At 42.4% G+C, this 17,550-nt stretch overlaps 1 protein-coding gene across 4 annotated transcripts in view; it reads right to left on the bottom strand.

Annotated features, from left to right (window-relative positions):
• Positions 1–17,107, bottom strand: part of fam131bb (family with sequence similarity 131 member Bb) — a 33,008-nt gene extending 15,901 nt beyond the window's left edge. For all 4 annotated transcript variants that reach the window (XM_078790847.1, XM_078790849.1, XM_078790848.1 and 1 more), the window contains exon 1: positions 16,403–17,107. In XM_078790847.1, the coding sequence (XP_078646973.1) occupies positions 16,403–16,430 (28 nt within the window). In that variant the 5' untranslated portion in view covers positions 16,431–17,107. The remainder of the gene's footprint in view (positions 1–16,402) is intronic.
• Between the last annotated feature and the right edge of the window lie 443 nt (positions 17,108–17,550).

Here is a 17,550-nt window from a genome sequence, read left to right as displayed (position 1 = left end):
GAAGAAGATGGGATTTGTTTGAGAAAAGTGTGTTTTGCGTTCCTTCCATTCCATTTTCAATTAGACTACACCGCAGTGCATTTAGCTCCACCCTTTATATACTGTACCACTGCGACCGGTACCACAATGGAAAGTTGCCAAATCAGTATCAGATTAGTACATTTCCATTATGAGGGATAAAAAAATACCTTTCAGAACTTAAAACATGGGTGGGCAAACTACGGCCCGGGGGCCACATCCGGCCCACGAAGTGTTTGAATACGGTCCGTCCATTCTTTCCAAAGTATTTCATTTAAACTCAACATACAACCTGGTATGATGGCTTGAGCCAACCTTTTGATGGTTTTAGCAATTTTGTTATTTGATGTGGTCTGTTGTTTACAAAGCGCTCCTGAAAAAAGGGACACAAGCACATAATAATAATAATAATAATAATAATAATGATAATAGGGCTCCATGGCGGTTGAGTGGTTAGCGTGCAGACCTCACAGCTAGGAGACCAGGGTTCAATTCCACCCTCGGCCATCTCTGTGTGGAGTTTGCATAAACATGCCATTCCAAAAACATGCTAGGTTAATTGGCGACTCCAAATTGTCCATAGGTATGAATGTGAGTGTGAATGGTTGTTTGTCTATATGTGCCCGGTGATTGGCTGGTACCCCGACTGTGGCCCAAAGACAGCTAGGATAGGTTCCAGCACCCCCGCGAACCTCGTGTTGATAAGCGGTAGAAAATGAATGAATGAATAATAAATCATAAATTATATATATATATATATATATATATATATATATTGAAATATAAAATAATAATATCAGATTGCATGACACTTTTACAGATACAATAATACCAGGCAGACTGTTACGTGTAAAATGTATAGCCCCGTCAATTTTTTTAAATCAATGCGGCCCGCGAGTCAAAAGTTTGCCCACCCCTGACTTAAAATGTAAACTGTACCAAAATACACCGGTCCATTTTAATGGTAAATGTAAAGAATAGTAGATCAACACTAAGTAATCTACAAGAACCTCTTTGTTTGACAAATGAACGTTATTATCCCCCCTCCTTCCTGACTGCTAAAATCCTAATTAAAACATTGGTTTAATTCGATAGAGTGTACTGGTAATTGGGTTTAAACGCAGCGACCGTCTCTAGGTGCCTGCTCTCCGTATCAGCTTTGTGTGTGTGTGCGCAACTCTCAGAGGGGCGCACTCCTGTATCAGCACTCTGTGTGTGTTGCAGAGGCGATGGTGTAGTCACAGCTGCATTTGGCAACGTTGGGCTATTCCTTGGGAGTGCCAGTGAGAGTGGTTTGGCTCTGTGGATGTCCAGTGATGTCTCTGACCCACTGACCCAGTGAATCAAAACTTTTAGCTCCACCGTGTCTCTGTGATATCATCCCTCCTTCTGAACTCCATCCAGTTCAATTAGATGACTACAAAGGTCACGAGGCAGGGCACAGGCCAGGTGCCCTCTATAGACGCCAGATCCATTCAATGTTTGCTTGTATTCTTCAGGAGTCTCCTAGAATGCTTCTGAGTCTTGAAATCGGCAAGTTAATCGATTTAAACAGCTACTTTGTGGATTAATGAAGTTTTATTTCCACTTGATTTGACCCACTTTAATCCCAGCGTACTTTGTGCGATTCTTCTTCTTGTCGGCGTGCAACTTTCAACAGCTTATATACGTCAGGTTGGATTTGATTCAACTTTTTTTCATGCATGAAGGCAGCTACCGAAAGCAAGGACTTAAATAAGCTAGTCTCCATTCATGTCTCACAGACCACACTCTGTTCTGTTCATGCAGTTTAAATCCTTCAAGTTCGACCCCTCCAATGTCACTGCTAGGGAGCTGTCCGGGCAATAAATTCTGCAGGTTCAACTTCCAGTTCCACTGCTTTGCTCTACTTTTTCCACCAAAGCAAACTCTATACTCTGTGTTTATCAGAAATCAAATCCTGGTTTACCACAAACTTCCTTAAACTCAACAGTAACAAAACTGAACTTTTTCTTGTTGGAATAAATAAATAAATTAGTCTCCAAAGTCAACAGTTTCACCCCCACCATTGACAGCTCCTTGGTCTCACCCCTCTGGTAAAGAGCCTGGGTTTCACCCTGGATAGAGAACGGTCATATTAATCCAATATCAACAACATCCCTTAATCTGCTTATTTTTCGTGTCTCCATCCTTGTTTGTTTTCCAAACGCTGGAACTCATTATCATCAGCATTCAAAAAAACATCGACTCACTCCCCATATTCAAATCCAGACTCTGAATTCACCTTCAAGACTATCAAAAGTATGAGACAGGACTAAACAGGACGTAAGAAGCAAAGCAGGGAAGGGGTCGTCTTATATTCAGGTTTGTACAAGTACAAGTAGCTAGGAGACCCGAGTTCGATTCCACCCTTGGCCTCTCAGTGCGGAGTTTTCATGTTCTCCCCATGCATGCGTGGGTTTTCTCCGGGTACTCCGGTTTCCTCCCACATTCCAAAAACATGCTAGGTTAATTGGCGACTCCACATTGTCCATAGGTATGAATGTGAGTGTGAATGGTTGTTTGTCTATATGTGCTCTGTGATTGGCTGGCGACCAGTCTAGGGTGTGCCCCGCCTCTCGCCCGAAGACAGCTGGGATAGGCTCCAGCATCCCCCATGACCCTCGTGAGGATAAGCGGTAGAAAATGAATGATTGATTTGTGTTGCCCATGAGGGAGTGAGTGTACCCCTGCCTCCTGCCCAAAGTCAGCTACTGTATGACCCTGAATAGGATAAGCGGTTTAAAAAAAAAAAAAAGCACAGATGGATTCTTTAGTCCTTCACCTTGTGTCATGTGGCGTAAAATACACCTTTAAGCCATGCAAGTTAGCATATAAATGCAGTTTGCAGTTACTTTCATGTTTGAGAAAAAAAAAAGTGAACAAGGTGTCCTTATTAAAGAAAGGACGTCTCTCAGCACAAACAACAAAAGGTTCCGCTGATGATCTTCCCCAAGCGGTGGTAAAGACTGTCTGAGACGTTTGCAAATTTTACTATTAAGAACTGAACTGTGTTTGACCCCGGTCGGATTAGTCAGGCGTGGCTCATTTTGGGTGCTGTTCGAGTGTGGTGTGAGATGGCACCTTATGTCAGCGAGACATTTTTTTTAGGACCTGGATGGGAGAGGAGAGTGTCCCAGATTTCCTTAAACGTGCCCTTGCAAACTCAACATGAACGTAGTGTATATGCATGCCCATATACTATAGTTGGCCTGCAGCACAATGTACGGAATACACAGTCTTGTCTGACATTGCTTGGCTTGCTTTCTCTCTGCTTGCTATCCTGCAGCCTTGTTTGTCCAATTAGTAGATTAACAGTCACTCTTCAAATACATAAATCATAATTATGCATTATGTATTATGTAGCCTGAAGTTCCCCAGCATTATGTGAACCAAGAACATTAAGTACAGTGTACATTTCTTTGTATATAATATGGAATGGATATTAATGTATGTTTGTGAAGCGATCCACAAGGATCTGTTTCTCTGTCTTTGATTAGTGAAGCTAGTTTAGGCTACAGGGCTCGGAATGTCTCCACAGATCATGGGTCAGTAGTCATTATCTAGCATCTCGTTGGTTTCTGAGGCTATAGCAATGCTCGTGTGTGTGTGTCTCTGCACCCTGATAGGTGATGCTCAGCATTGACACAGTAAGCCAATGCGTAATTCTGCTCCCAAGAAGGCAGGCAGGATACTTCCTTGAGGGGAAAAAAAAAAAAAAAGCAATAACAACAACGGAGCACATGACCAGCGCACTGAGCCAGCTTTTTCTCCCTTGGCGCTCTCCTTGTCTCCTCCCCCGCACATGCAACTGTGCAGTGCTGGATACCCCCCCTGCAGTCATGGGGGAGAGCCTGGTTTAGCACAGCCAAGGAGGAGCACGATCTAGTGTGGGGAGATGGAGGAGCACTGGGGGGAAAAGAAAAAAAAAAAAGGGAGCGGCTCAACCGTGTGTAATGAATGACCAAAGATCGGCAGCGCCAGCGCTGTCAACTCTTGCTTTGACTGGAGCGGCTTGACGGCTCCCGCTCGAGTGGGAAGCACTTGACTGTCATCTGTCTTTTTTTTTTTTTTTTGACTCCCGGTGCCCTGCAACCATACCGGTGAGGAACCAGGGGGGCTTGGTGCTTGTTTATCATGACAGCTGCAGTGAAGCTGGTTGCCACGAAAAAAAAAGGGGTAATGGCTTGGATAGCAGCCCTCTCACAGCGATATGTGCAGATGCTGGGTTAGTGAGCTGTAGAGTACAGCGGGGGAACGCAGCTGAGGACCGGCTCTCAAACGGTTGGGGAAGTTTGGCGCAGGGAAAGCTAAATGTGCCTTTGGACACACACAAAATTGCAGGGGAGGGGTATGAGATGTAAAAACACAGCGCGAGTCATTAACTTAGTGCGAATGGAGGCTGAAGCTACTATACACAGGTTTTTTTACATTGGAAAACATCACTAAGTCATCACTAAGGAGGAACGAGCTAGGTGTTGCCACACGGACCAATATTACATTGCTCTGCCAGTCTTTTTACACCACGGACACTCCACAGTAGCCATGTTTACATGAGGAGTTTTTCTCTTTCCGAATTGCCTTTTCCGGAAACAATGATATACATGGAAAGGAATATTCCAATCTCTTGTCTGCATGCATTGCTACAGTAAACCTCGGATATATCGGACTCGGATATATTGGAAATTCGCTCACAACGGACAGATAAAAAAGAACCAATTTTTCTGTAATGCATTTCCAATAAAAATTCATTGTATATATCGGATTTTTTATAACGGATTTTGCCTATTTCGGACAAAATCTCCAGTCCCGTTCCAATTTCCCTCGCGTATATCGGATGGCCGCATCGTGTCTTTCTCCTGGCTCCAGATTTAGGACAAATATAAAAGTGAGTGACGTCAATAATACTAGCACAGCAGTGAATGAGATCTTAACCTCACTATTGGAAATAACGTAGGCCTGACGGGCGTAACAGGGCCTAGCTTAATTAACAATTTGTTATGCTCAGAGTCCAATAAAGTTAAATTCTCATTACCGTACGTCTCTTTTCATTGCCCAGTCCAGGTACATTGGAAACATAGTCAAGGAAGTGCCTTTTTATAACGGATAAAATCCGATTTACGCATATACCGGATATAAATCCGATATATGCGTAAAACGGACATTTTCCGGTATACGCATATAACGGATTTCGCATATATCGGACAAAACCAGTGGGAACAATTGAATCCGATATATCCGAGGTTTACTGTATAATCAACCAGAATAGTCAATTGGGCATGCCCAGTAAAGCGTAAACACCAACATCACGTGAAACCGACTTCCCCGAGTTGTTCTTTCACTTGTTGGAATAATTCCGTATTGCCACTTTTTGTTTGTCCAGTCTTGAAATTTAGTTTGGATCAAAAAACAAACTTTGCCGATTGCTGGCCTCCATTTTTAAAATTGAAGAACGTCTTGAGCTGTGTGTTATGTCATATCTGAGCATGCGATATGATAAATTTAACCAGGAAAGGATCAAATTCAAGCTTGTTAATATTTTATAATTCAACTCATTGCATTTTTTATACAGATATAAATTTTTTTTTGACTTATGGACTTGTGAATGGCGTATAGAAGGGTTTAGATTCTGTTCCACAGATGGCGCTAATGCACACGAAAGCTGCTTGCCAACCGCCAATAAAGTACAGAAGAAGAAAAACGCACCCTGACAACTTTCCGTTTGAGCGGCTACAAGATACCTCAATCGGATTGGGAATATTCCACCCCTGTTCATCCGATTATATATTCATTCGTATTGGCACTATTCTTTCGGAATGAGGCGTATACAAAAGTTAAATTCTTTCCGTTTGAGCAAATAAGCCAAATGCAATTGGAATATTTGGGTCCACGTATACGTGGATATTGACATAATATTTGCAAATGATGATTAATAAATGTTAATTATAAAAAGTGATATTGGATAATTCCTCACGGCACACCTAACAATTTCTCAAGGCACACTAGTGTGCCGCGGCACAGTGGTAGAAAATCACTGCTCTATACTACTGGAAGCTAAATACATCACAGCCGTCACTTAGCACTTAGTGTGGTAACCGAAAACCTGCGTAAAAGTAGCGTCTTGGCACAGAAAGATTTAGCCAGGCTTCATAAACCTGATAACGCCCATAAACATCCTAATGGCCTACTGAATTTATAATGAACATTTAGACCCGATATGGCAATGTCATCCAATTCTGTTAAAAGGATGAAAAGCCGCAGAAGAGGAGGACTAATACGCGTGAGGCTGATATCGCTTAATATGCGTGCCATCTTTTATTTTCTTGCTTGCTGAACAGCTGCAGATAACAAAGACGCAATTAGCACCGGTGACACACGAATGCTGAGCGCATGTGCAGTTGCACATGAATTCATAAACACATAACATCCACTCCCATGTTTCACACTCTCACAGATAAAAGTCTTTCTTTCACAGCATTATGTTTCATTTTCATAATACACTCAGCGGCTGAGTCACATTGTTTACAAAATGTCATCATGTGCCCACACACGGGCAATATTCACTCTGATTTGCCACTTTTCACATAAAAGCCCAGCAATGATAAGTAGGGCTAACTCGCATACGAACCCATTTACATTTAACATTAACTCCCGTGACCTAGCATCCAAATAAATCTGCAGGTGATGACCCGATGTCACACATGCAGTCATTGAAGTCCTGATGTATGAGCATATATATGTGTGTGTGGGGAGGGGAAGGGGGGTCGTTAGGCTTCACTGTATCTCAGTGTTACATCAATGACACATTCACCTTGAACGTGTTGACGCATGCAAGGCTCTGCCAAATTGGACACAAGCTAATCAGTCGGGTGTATGCCTCCGTTTGCCAGATTTGCCAGTTAACAGGAGGAGAACAGTGCACTCGATTCCATTGTTGTTGTTGTTATTCCATTGAGTGTGTGTAAAGTCACGCGACAGTAGGTGTGTTGTGTTGTTTTGAGCGTGAGTGGCAGGGAATTCCTCTCTGTAATGCAGTTACGGGACAAAGTCATGTGGAAAACAGCGTCTATTCTACACTCACAGCCTGTCTACTGCTGGAGTACAAATCCATGAGGAAATAAAAAAACATTTGAGTATCCAAGAACATGCATACATTAATGACTAGAAATGTCATTTACGGTGACCTCTACAGCAAGGGTCTCAAACTCAATTTACTTGGGCGCCACTGGAGCTCGGGTCTGGGTGAGACTGGGCCGCATCAGGTTTGCCAAAAAAAAAACGCATTTATTAAAAACAAAAAAATTAAAAAAAAATTCTACAAGAAAAGCTCTGATAAAACATTCCACTGTTCTCAAATATCTTAGTTTTTATTTTTCTGCACAAAATAAAATGAAAAATAAATAAACAAATCAAGAATAAAGAAAATCAATCAATCAGTAATAAATAAATATAATAATAATAATAAAACGGCAAATAATAAAAACTTAAGAAACCACATATAGTTGGTGGGTAGACAAATAATTTTTTTTCAGATAAAAATGAACAAAGCATTATTAGAGCCCTGTAGACATGACAAAACACGACTATAGTCACATTTATACTCTTTTTATTTACAACATATTGCGCAACTGCAGGGTCTTGAGACACATGCTAACTCGCAAACTAGAGAGCTAGCGACCTAAACGGTAGCCTTCAAGTTATTTCCTTTAAACTTAAATAGCCAAAAACTTACCACTTCCACACGGATAGGGAGGATAACTATTAACAGTTATTTAACCTTTAACATGAACATTAATCTTATTATTAAATTAATTTTTTCTGGGTACATGATACCATACAGCGTCCATATCAAACTTGCGCGGGCCATACTAACATTAAACTTTCATATCAATGCCTCAAACTAGTGTCCTGCGGGCCACATTTGGCATGTTTGAGACCCCTGCTCTACAGTATGTGTTTTGCTCAAAATGCATTTGAATACATGCTAGCATATACTAATATAGATTTCCTCACAGTTCATGAATGTAAACACCTCAAAGTTTTAATGGTCTACAGGTCCTACAATATGAAAATAAATCAGAAATTCCAGTAAAATATCTATATTTAATGTCGCCGAAAAACATCTCCATATCACACAAGACAGTGAGCATCGGAAGGAAGCGTTTTGAACAGCTCCAACTGAAAATGTAACTTATTGCAACAAAGCGTATGTCGTAGGGAAGAAAGTGGAACACGTGTCTGTCTTGGCTTGCATTATGTACACTGCAAAAGTGTCAGCTGTGTTTGGTCCTAATATAAAGAGACTGACCCCCCCAGTCACACACATCTTCCTTCTGCATGCTCATCACTATGTCACATGACATCAGATAATAGTGCTTACACATTTATTTAAACATTGTTATTTGTAATACAAGCGTGAAAAACTGCTATTGTGAAAAGAACTGTGAATTTCTGTTGGCAGTGAATAAAGTATCGATCTGTTTTTACCTATATATACACGTATATCCGGTGTCACTCAAAACTCATGTCACTCTCACAAACACAGGAAGTCCCACACACGGCAGAAATGGTTGTTCTGAATGCTGTAGCGGTTACACTTTGCTACTGAGGACTTCCGGACTACTGCCGAGCCCCACTTTCTAATTTTGTCCACGTTTATTGAGTGCAGACAATCTTGACACAACATCGGTAGTGTCAATTTGGTCATTAAACATTTTTTTGTGGGACTACCCGTGTAATTGTAACCACCAATTGTGGTGTTGAGCTTGTAATTTGCATGCATGCAAGCAAGACACTCCTTGTATGCACACTCTGTAATGCTACACAGACAACCACTTACTTAACACAAAATAAACAGTTAGGACACTGATACATTGTTATTTAGGCTTCTTACTCTTCAACATGACCATGTAACGCTGAAAAAACATCGGGCTACAGCAACACATAGTCCAGCTTCGCCTATGTTCACACAACAGTCCCATATTTTTCTCTTTCCGGTCAAAATTCTGCAACTCCAACCATTAGGCAAGTTAAAACCTGGACAAATATTTCCTGGAAGCCATTAGTGTTAGGTCTGTGCTAACACGGTGAAATCAGAGCAGTGAAACAGCCAGCCTAGAGGTTGGACCAGGGAACGCCCGTATAAGGAAGTTCGCCTCACTGTGACATCACAGTGAGCCTGTGTTAGAAAAAGCTATCTTAAACCGAGCTTTGAGAGCCACACTTCTTTCATGGCTCACTTCTAAATGCGCAAAACGCATTATCTGACATTTTTGGCATCATTTAACACATAAGTACAACACTCTAACAACATTTATAGGTCTGAAAAGTGGAAATAGCATAATAGGTCCCATTTAAAGCTGTTTTGTCCACTGTTGCAACAAGGACCATATCTTTGCAATATAATAGCACTTTGTTTTGCTTTTCCTTTCATGAGGAATGCAACGTTCCTCAATTGGAGTTACTCAAATTTATAAGATGATTAAAATTTTTTTTATAGATTTATATATTTTGTTTTATATACAGTACAGTGCTGTGAAAAAGTGTTTGACCCCTTTCTGATTTCTTTTTTTTGTGTGTCACACTTAAATGTTTTAGATCATCAAACAAATTTAAATTAGTCAACACAACACAACTGGCCCACGACCCTAATAAGGATAAGCGCCATAATAAATGGGTGATTGGAACAACACAACTGAACACAAAATGCATTTTTTCAATAAAACTTTTAATTCTTAAGGGACTAGAAAATCCAAACCTACATGGCCCTGTGTGAAAAACTGTTTGCCCTCCCAATTAAAACTTAAATTAATTGTAGTACATCAAACCTGAGTTTAATATCTGTAGTTATAAAGCCATTTTCTAAAGTTTTGGGACTCCAGCTACCTACAGTGAGAGACATTTTTCACAAATGGCAAAAACATGGAATGGTGGTGGAATTAAACTTTTAATTCTTAAGGGACTAGAAAATCCAAACCCACATAGCCCTGTGTGAAAAATGATTGTTTTCCCTGTTAAAACTTAAATTAATTGTAGTACATCAAACCTGAGTTCAATATCTGTAGTTATGAAGCCATTTTCTAAAGCTTTGGGACTCCAGCTAACCACAGTGAGAGCTATTTTTCACATATGGCGAAAACATGGAAATATGGTGGACTTTCCCAGGAATGGCTGACCAACCAAAATTACCCCAAGAGCGCAGTGATGACTCATTCAAGTCACAAAAGACTCCACAACAACATCCAAAGAACTGCAGGCCTCACTCATGACTCCACCATAGGAAAGGCACTGGGTAAAAACAGCCTTGATGGCTACTTCTGAACAAAAAACACTAAACTTTAAACTAATTTTTGCCATAAAACATCCTGATGGTGACAATTTGGCTTCTATTCTCCTTAAAAATGGTTGTAATGCAAACTGTGTTTGACTTTTACGGTTCCACGGTATTTGTAAATGCAAATGCACAAATGCAAATTCAACTAAATGATTAGTGTGTGATGAACTGTATGAAAAAGTGTGACATTTATTACACAAGTCAAAATAAACACGGTCTAGAGAAAAACGTGAGTTATCACAATGCCCCATATTCCGTTCTATTATTTCCATACTGCTTTCCTGAGACAAAGCAGTTTGATTCACAGCACAAACAATGCCCTGATTTATGCAATGATTTATGTTTCTAGCACACCCAGGTATCATGTGACCTGGTAACTGGATATGGGAAAATGCTTCTGATGTGTGGTCTCCAGCACAGATACTGCTGATAATATCAATAGCGAAGCAGCTAATGTGCCTTCGCAGTGGAGCTGGAACAATATGAGTACCATTACAAATAATTGCGTTGGTACTTTTGCTCTCAATGAAGCATGAATAATGCTGTGTCCTTTGTAAAAGCTGATTCATACACACAAAGTACAGTTATTGTCACACATTTTAGGAACAGATATTTTCTTGTGCCTCCCCCCCCCCCCCCCCCCCCCCCGCTGATGAAGTAAAAAAAAAGAATTCGTGCCACGCATCGACTTGTTCTTCTCAGGCTTTTGCTCTCTGAAGGGGTGATTGATGCCTTGCGCATCCCTGTCACGTGACCCAGTGTGGCTGAGGAGGTGGAGGCTAAATAGCTTTTAAAAAGGGCTGAGAAGTCAATATAATTCTTAGTTTAAAACAATCAGTTAATCAATGCAACAATGGGTTGGTGGTCAATTGAATTAAAATGAAGCGGTATTTTAGGTGTTGATGAAGCCCACAAGACTCTTGCTGTATTTTCTCATTCATTCTATTAACGCCACTTGATGAAAGCACAAATTAAATACGTACTATCCACTATATGTGCTCCAATTGGCGACCGCCCACTCAACCAAAGACAGCTGGGATAGGCTCCAGCATACATGCGACACTAGTGATGACAAGCGGTACAGAAAATAGATGGATGGATGCACTATTCATTCATTTTCTACCGCTTACCCTCACAAGGGTCGCGGGCAGTGCTGGAGCCTATCCCAGCTGGCTTCGGGCGAGAGGCAGGGGCACACCCTGGACTGGTCACCAGCCAATCACAGGGCTATATTCATTCATTCATTCATTTTCTACTGCTTTTTCCTCACGAGGGTCGCGAGGGTGCTGGAGCCTATCCCAGCTGTCTTCAGGCGAGAGGTGGGGTACACCCTGGACTGGTCGCCAGCCAATCACAGGGCTATATTAACTTCCAATAATGTTATTTTTAAACACAACATTCATTCATTCATTTTCTATCGCTTATCCTCACGAGAGTCGCGGGCAGTGCTGGAGCCTATCCCAACTGTCTTCAGGCAAGAGGCGGTCTACACCCTGGACTGGTCGCCAGCCAATCACAGGGCACATATAGACAAACAACCATTCACACTCACATTCATACCTATGGACAATTTGGAGTTGCCGATTAACCTAGCATGTTTTGGAAGGAGTGAGGGGGAAACCAGAGTCCCCAGAGAAAACCCGAACTTGGGTCTCCTAGCTGTGAGGCCTGCACGCTAACCACTTATCCATCATGCAGCCAAATGTGTAGCATTCATTCATTCATTTTCTACCGCTTTTCCTCACAAGGGTCGCGGGCAGTGCTGAAGCCTATCCCAACTGTCTTCAGGCGAGAGGCGGGGTACACCCTGGACTGGTCGCCACCCAATCACAGGGCACATATAGACAAACAACCATTCACACTCACATTCATACCTATGGACAGTTTGGAGTTGCCAATTAACCTAGCATGTTTTTGGAATGTGGGAGGAAACCGGAGTACCCGGAGAAAACCATGCATGCACGGGGGAGAACATGCAAACTCCACACAGAGAGGCGGAGGAATCGAACTCGGGTCTCCTAGCTGTGAGGCCTGCGTGCTAACCACTTGACCACCGTGCAGCCGGATGCGCTATTCATTATATTCCAATAGGATACAGTACAAATCTAATATTACACGCTATTCACTATTACTGCTGTATTGTACCATAGTATGACTTTGGGAGGAAATTGCCATAACTTGCCCCTTTTTTTTTTTTTATGAATCTGACTGTCTTTAGTCTTGTTTGCCCTTGGCACGCACTTTGAATTGAATTCAATATGAACGCACCGCAATCGACATGCTCTGGTTGTCGAATTCACATGAATGCTTAACTTTTTGGAAGAAGTCGGGGGGAATTTTCAAGTAATTCTATAACCTTGTGGATGTTCCTTGTGAATTTCTCTTAATAAGTCATCATAATTCCCGAAAGTGATGTCTTCTAGTTATCCTGCACTTTGCGTGTTGTCGGTCTGTAGCCGCAAGAAAGTATAGTCTTACCTTTCTTCTCTGGAGTTTAATATAACATAAGTTCCCTTGCAAATAGAGGAATGAATGATGCTACAGGGTTGATGCCTGCTCTCAAATAATGCCATGACTTCTTCATGGATGCAGGAAGTGGTGTTTACAATGCATAGCCATGCAGAAACAATGCATGTTGCGCATAGTATTATTGTGCACTAGACGTAAACAGTACTTAAAAAGGTGTAAATAAGTTGTGCGGGAGCGCGCTCATTTTGTGTCAATGCACACCTATTTTCGGTCACAAATTGTGAGTAATTTAGGCATAAACAGAATACAAATAGTGGGCAAACTAGTTTTTTGGGTTTGTTTTCTTTTTACCTTTTGGTCCTTGTTTTCTTTGTCTTTGTCTTTTCTTTGTCTCTGTCGATTTTGCACCTTTAGAGATAGCAACCAAGCCGTAACCCTGGGAAGTTCATCACCTAAAACAATTCTCCTGTCCTGGTGTGTTGAAAGCAATTGTTGCAATATTTAACACATCGCACAATGTTGTTGCGCAACTCCTACAATTGTTAGATTGCTGAATGCCATGTTGATGTGTCAAAGCACACAGCAGCAATATCCTGCTTCGTTGGGGGTCCGTATAAAAGGCAAAGGTGAATAAATGCCACGTCAACTTTTGTGGTATTTAGTTGTGAAAGAAGCTACTGATACCATTGAATTGGTCTGAAATAGCGACACAGTTATCGACAGAACCATGCAAGGTACTCTTGTGCGGGAGCTTCCCTCCTGTTGATCATCGCTTGGCAGCTTGGACTGCAGCTGAGAAGCCTGATCAATAGTGCACACTAAAGCTATTCTCACCTAGGATAAACACAACCATGCCCTCACATTAGCCGTGCTGCTACTGCTGCTGCTGCTGATTCTATTGTTTACATCAGATGTCACATGAGATGTAGACATTCCACCTGCTCTTGTATCCATTGTAATGGTAATGGTAATGGTTTTATTTCATTTGAACATGCATCAGATTACAATTGAGTGCATCACATAATCAGTTCACAGTTCCACATGTCCAAAAGGAGTAGGAAGAAGCAAAGCTTATTAAATCCTACCCCTCCATCTGGTACTTTCACAATCAGTAACTGTTACATTTGTTCACTTCCTGCTTTCCATAATACAGTTTACTTTTACAATCAGTAACTGTTACATTTGTTCACTTCCTGCTTTCCTGATATAGTTTATTCATTCATTCATTTTCAACCGCTTATTCTCACGAGGGTAGCGAGGGTGCTGGAGCATATCCCAGCTGTCTTCAGGCGAGAGGCGGGGTCCATCCTGGACTGGTCGGCAGCCAATCACAGGGCACATATAGACAAACAACCATTCACACTCACATTCATACCTATGGACAATTTGGAGTGGCCAATTAACCTAGCATGTTTTTGGAATGTGGGAGGAAACCGGAGTACCCGCAGAAAACCCACGCATGCACGGGGAGAACATGCAAACTCCACACAGAGATGGCCGAGGGTGGAATTGAACCCTGGTCTCCTAGCTGTGAGGTCTGCGCGCAGCCCTAATATAGTTTAAGTTTTTTTCATTCATTCATTTTCTACCGCTTTTTCCTCACAAGGGTCGTGGGGGTGCTGGAGCCTATCCCAGCTGTCTTCGGGCGAGAGGCGGGGTACACCCTGGACTGGTCGCCAGCCAATCACAGGGCACCTATAGACAAACAACCATTCACACTCACATTCTTTTTTTTCATTTTTTTTTGTCCCGTACCGAAGTACAAGGTGATATGACCATCCAATGACATAATGGGTACCATAGTAAGTGTCAATATAGTGATATGTATAGCACATCATGACTGGTTCAAGAGTCTTCATCCATTGTAAAGGTCCTTTGGATTCATCATCTATATAGAGCTTGTAAGATGATAAATAAACACGTTAAGTCCATGGAACCATCATCACTTATCCTCTATTTATAATATGGCAAGGATATTAGCCAGACTGTCATTTTGGATTTTATGGCTTATTTGATCAAATGGTTAGCGCACAGGCCTCACAGCTAGCTATCTCTGTGTGGAGTTTGCATGTTCTCCTTGTGCATGCGTGGGTTTTCTCTGGAGACTCCGGTTTCCTCCCACATTCCAAAAACATGCTAGGTTAATTGGCAAATCCAAATTGTCCATAGGTATGAATGTGAGTGTGAATGGTTGTTTGTCTATATGTGCCCTGTGATTGGCTGGCGACCAGTCCAGGGTGTACCCCTGCCTCTCGCCTGAAGACAGCTGGGATAGGCTCCAGAACGCCCTCTACTCTATGCGGTAGAAAATGAATGAATGAATATTTGTGTTCAAAATGAGGATCAGCATGTGGAGCCAATCATCTGATCACAATGCACCCTCCATATTCTCTGTTGTTTATTTCTATTACATGATTTTCCTCCACACCGGAGTTGCTTGGCTCTCGTCTAGACCACGACCTTGTACTGTTACGCTTGCTCTACAACGTGCCAAACGCGCTAATCTAGTTGAAACTGCTCCTGCTGCAATGAGTTGCGGTGTTTTGTTTTTTTTTCTTCCTTAAGATGTGCGCTAGCTGCTTTTGACATGCTTGACCCTGCAAAGGGTGGCCGTGTTTATGCTGACATTGAATTGTGGAGTTCAGACGCTGCTTGGCCATAAATAAGTTTAAGAGCTTCCTCGTGCTAAGTGGCTCATGAATATTTAACAGCAAAAGGAAGTGTGTTTATTTTTACCTATGGGTGAGATTCGGTCCTCATTGTTGCCGTAAAAAGCAATATTCCACGCTAACAAGCGTACCCCTGATGTGCTGCAGCCCCCCGATGCTGATTGTCTAAACCCGCTACGTGTGTTTTTCTTCTGGAGGGCTCTCACCTGAAGACTCCCATCAATCCCACACACCCTTGCCTGCATGTATTCGCCCCTCCCTCTCTCTCTCTCCCCATTGCCATCCCGCCGTCTCCCTTCCTCCTTGCCTGCCAGCACTGAGATTCTTCCTCTGCTGCTTGTCTGATTATCCCGGCCTCATCCCTATTATTCGTGCAAATAATAACAAACTGTGCAAACGCCTCTGACAATGGCATTATCACTTTTCTTTTTTTTTTTGTTTTCCACCCCATCTCTTTTCCTTCAAGCCATGTTGCCCTATAAATAAGCTCCCGCCTCTCCCTTCTCCATCCCGCTCTGCCTCCTACTCGTACACATATACATACTGCCAAACAGCATCATAAATCATAGGATGGGAGGAGGGGAGCAGAGAGGTGGTGGTGGGGGGGGGGGGTGATGTACACACACACACATTTTAACACATATCGTCTCTGACATCTTGCCTGCATACTGTATGTAACAGCCTCTCCATAGATTTTCTTAAACGCTGCACAGAGCAAGAAGCACAACATCTCACGCATGCATAAAACACAAAGCGTTGCTCCCTGCAATAATAGACAGCATCACTTCTGCAGGACACCCCGCCAACACAACCTCCTCCCTTCCTTGCCCCAACCCCCCCTGCTGCCCCCCTACTTTTTTTTCCGCAATGAGCGAGCGAGAGAAGTGGGGCTTACTCAGTCTCCTGGAGCCGATGCATCCCATGGTGTATTCACAAAGGCCCTGGATACAAGCATGGAAGAGTTAGCCAGACGCCGTGCATTCTCCCTCTTCCTCCTGCGACTCTCTCTTCCTTTCCGCTGTGTGTTTTTTTTTTCTGCTCTCCTGTGCTCTCTCTTTCTTTCTCTCCTGCGCTTACCCGGCCACTCGTCCTCCCTCGCTCTCTCTCTCTCTCTCTCTCTCTCATCTGTCTCTCTCTCTCTTCATCCGTCGCTCCATCCCGCTCTCTCTCAGTGCAGTGTCTTAGATCCACTTGGTAAGTCAGTACGCCCCGGAGGCAATAGACGACTAAATAAAGATGCAAGGCATCATTTACACTGTCGATATTGCAGCCAAAGTCCAGTTCCAACTGTCTTAATTTGCTGTCATCATGACATTTATTCAAACTATATGACTCACTGATCATGTGGAGGAAAAAAACTAGCCGGTCTAACGAGCTTAAAGCAACAATTAGATTGACTGTGTGTGTGTATTAGGTTGCCACGAGGATCAATAGCACAATACTGAGAGTGGCCGGCTGCCATTGTTGTAGATATCTGCACTGCTATAATATTCTTGAGCTAAAATGGGGGATCCTCTTTCTCGCCGTCTCTCCCTCCGTGTGTGCGCTCAGCCTGACAATGCACAGCAGATGTTTTTTCGCGCCTCTCTCCGTCTCCCTCGCAATCAGGAGTCCGCTAGAAATGTGAGGGAACAAAACAAACAAAAGGAAGCCTTCTTTACACCCCTCTCTGTTTTTTGGGGGGGTTGGGAGCAACCCCACATTGAATAACATCTTTAGTTCTCACCTCATGTCACCTCAACAAAAAGTAGGGGTTGTACTGATACAACTTTTTCATTTCCAGTGCCGATATTGCAGCCTTGAATGCCGTCCGATGTCGATATTGAGCCGATATCAACATAAAGTATAGGTACTTTTTATTATTATTTATTTTGTGGTGTGAAATATGCAAAAATATGCACGTGTGGTATGGGTTTATCCACAATGTAGTGTCAGAAACGCATTATTTCATTTAGGTTCCAGGTGCTCAATGAAGTATTTAACTCTTTTCTGTTTGCCGTCCCGTTTCCTGTTTGATACCGCTTCATATGCAAAATGAAGTTC

Source organism: Doryrhamphus excisus, linkage group LG5, assembly GCF_037039965.1.
Source record: "Doryrhamphus excisus strain RoL-2023G ecotype Guam linkage group LG5, RoL_Dexc_Guam_v1.1, whole genome shotgun sequence".
NCBI lineage: Eukaryota > Metazoa > Chordata > Actinopteri > Syngnathiformes > Syngnathidae > Doryrhamphus > Doryrhamphus excisus.
Note: the sequence above shows the minus strand (reverse complement) of the source record. Positions and strands in the feature narration are given on the sequence as shown.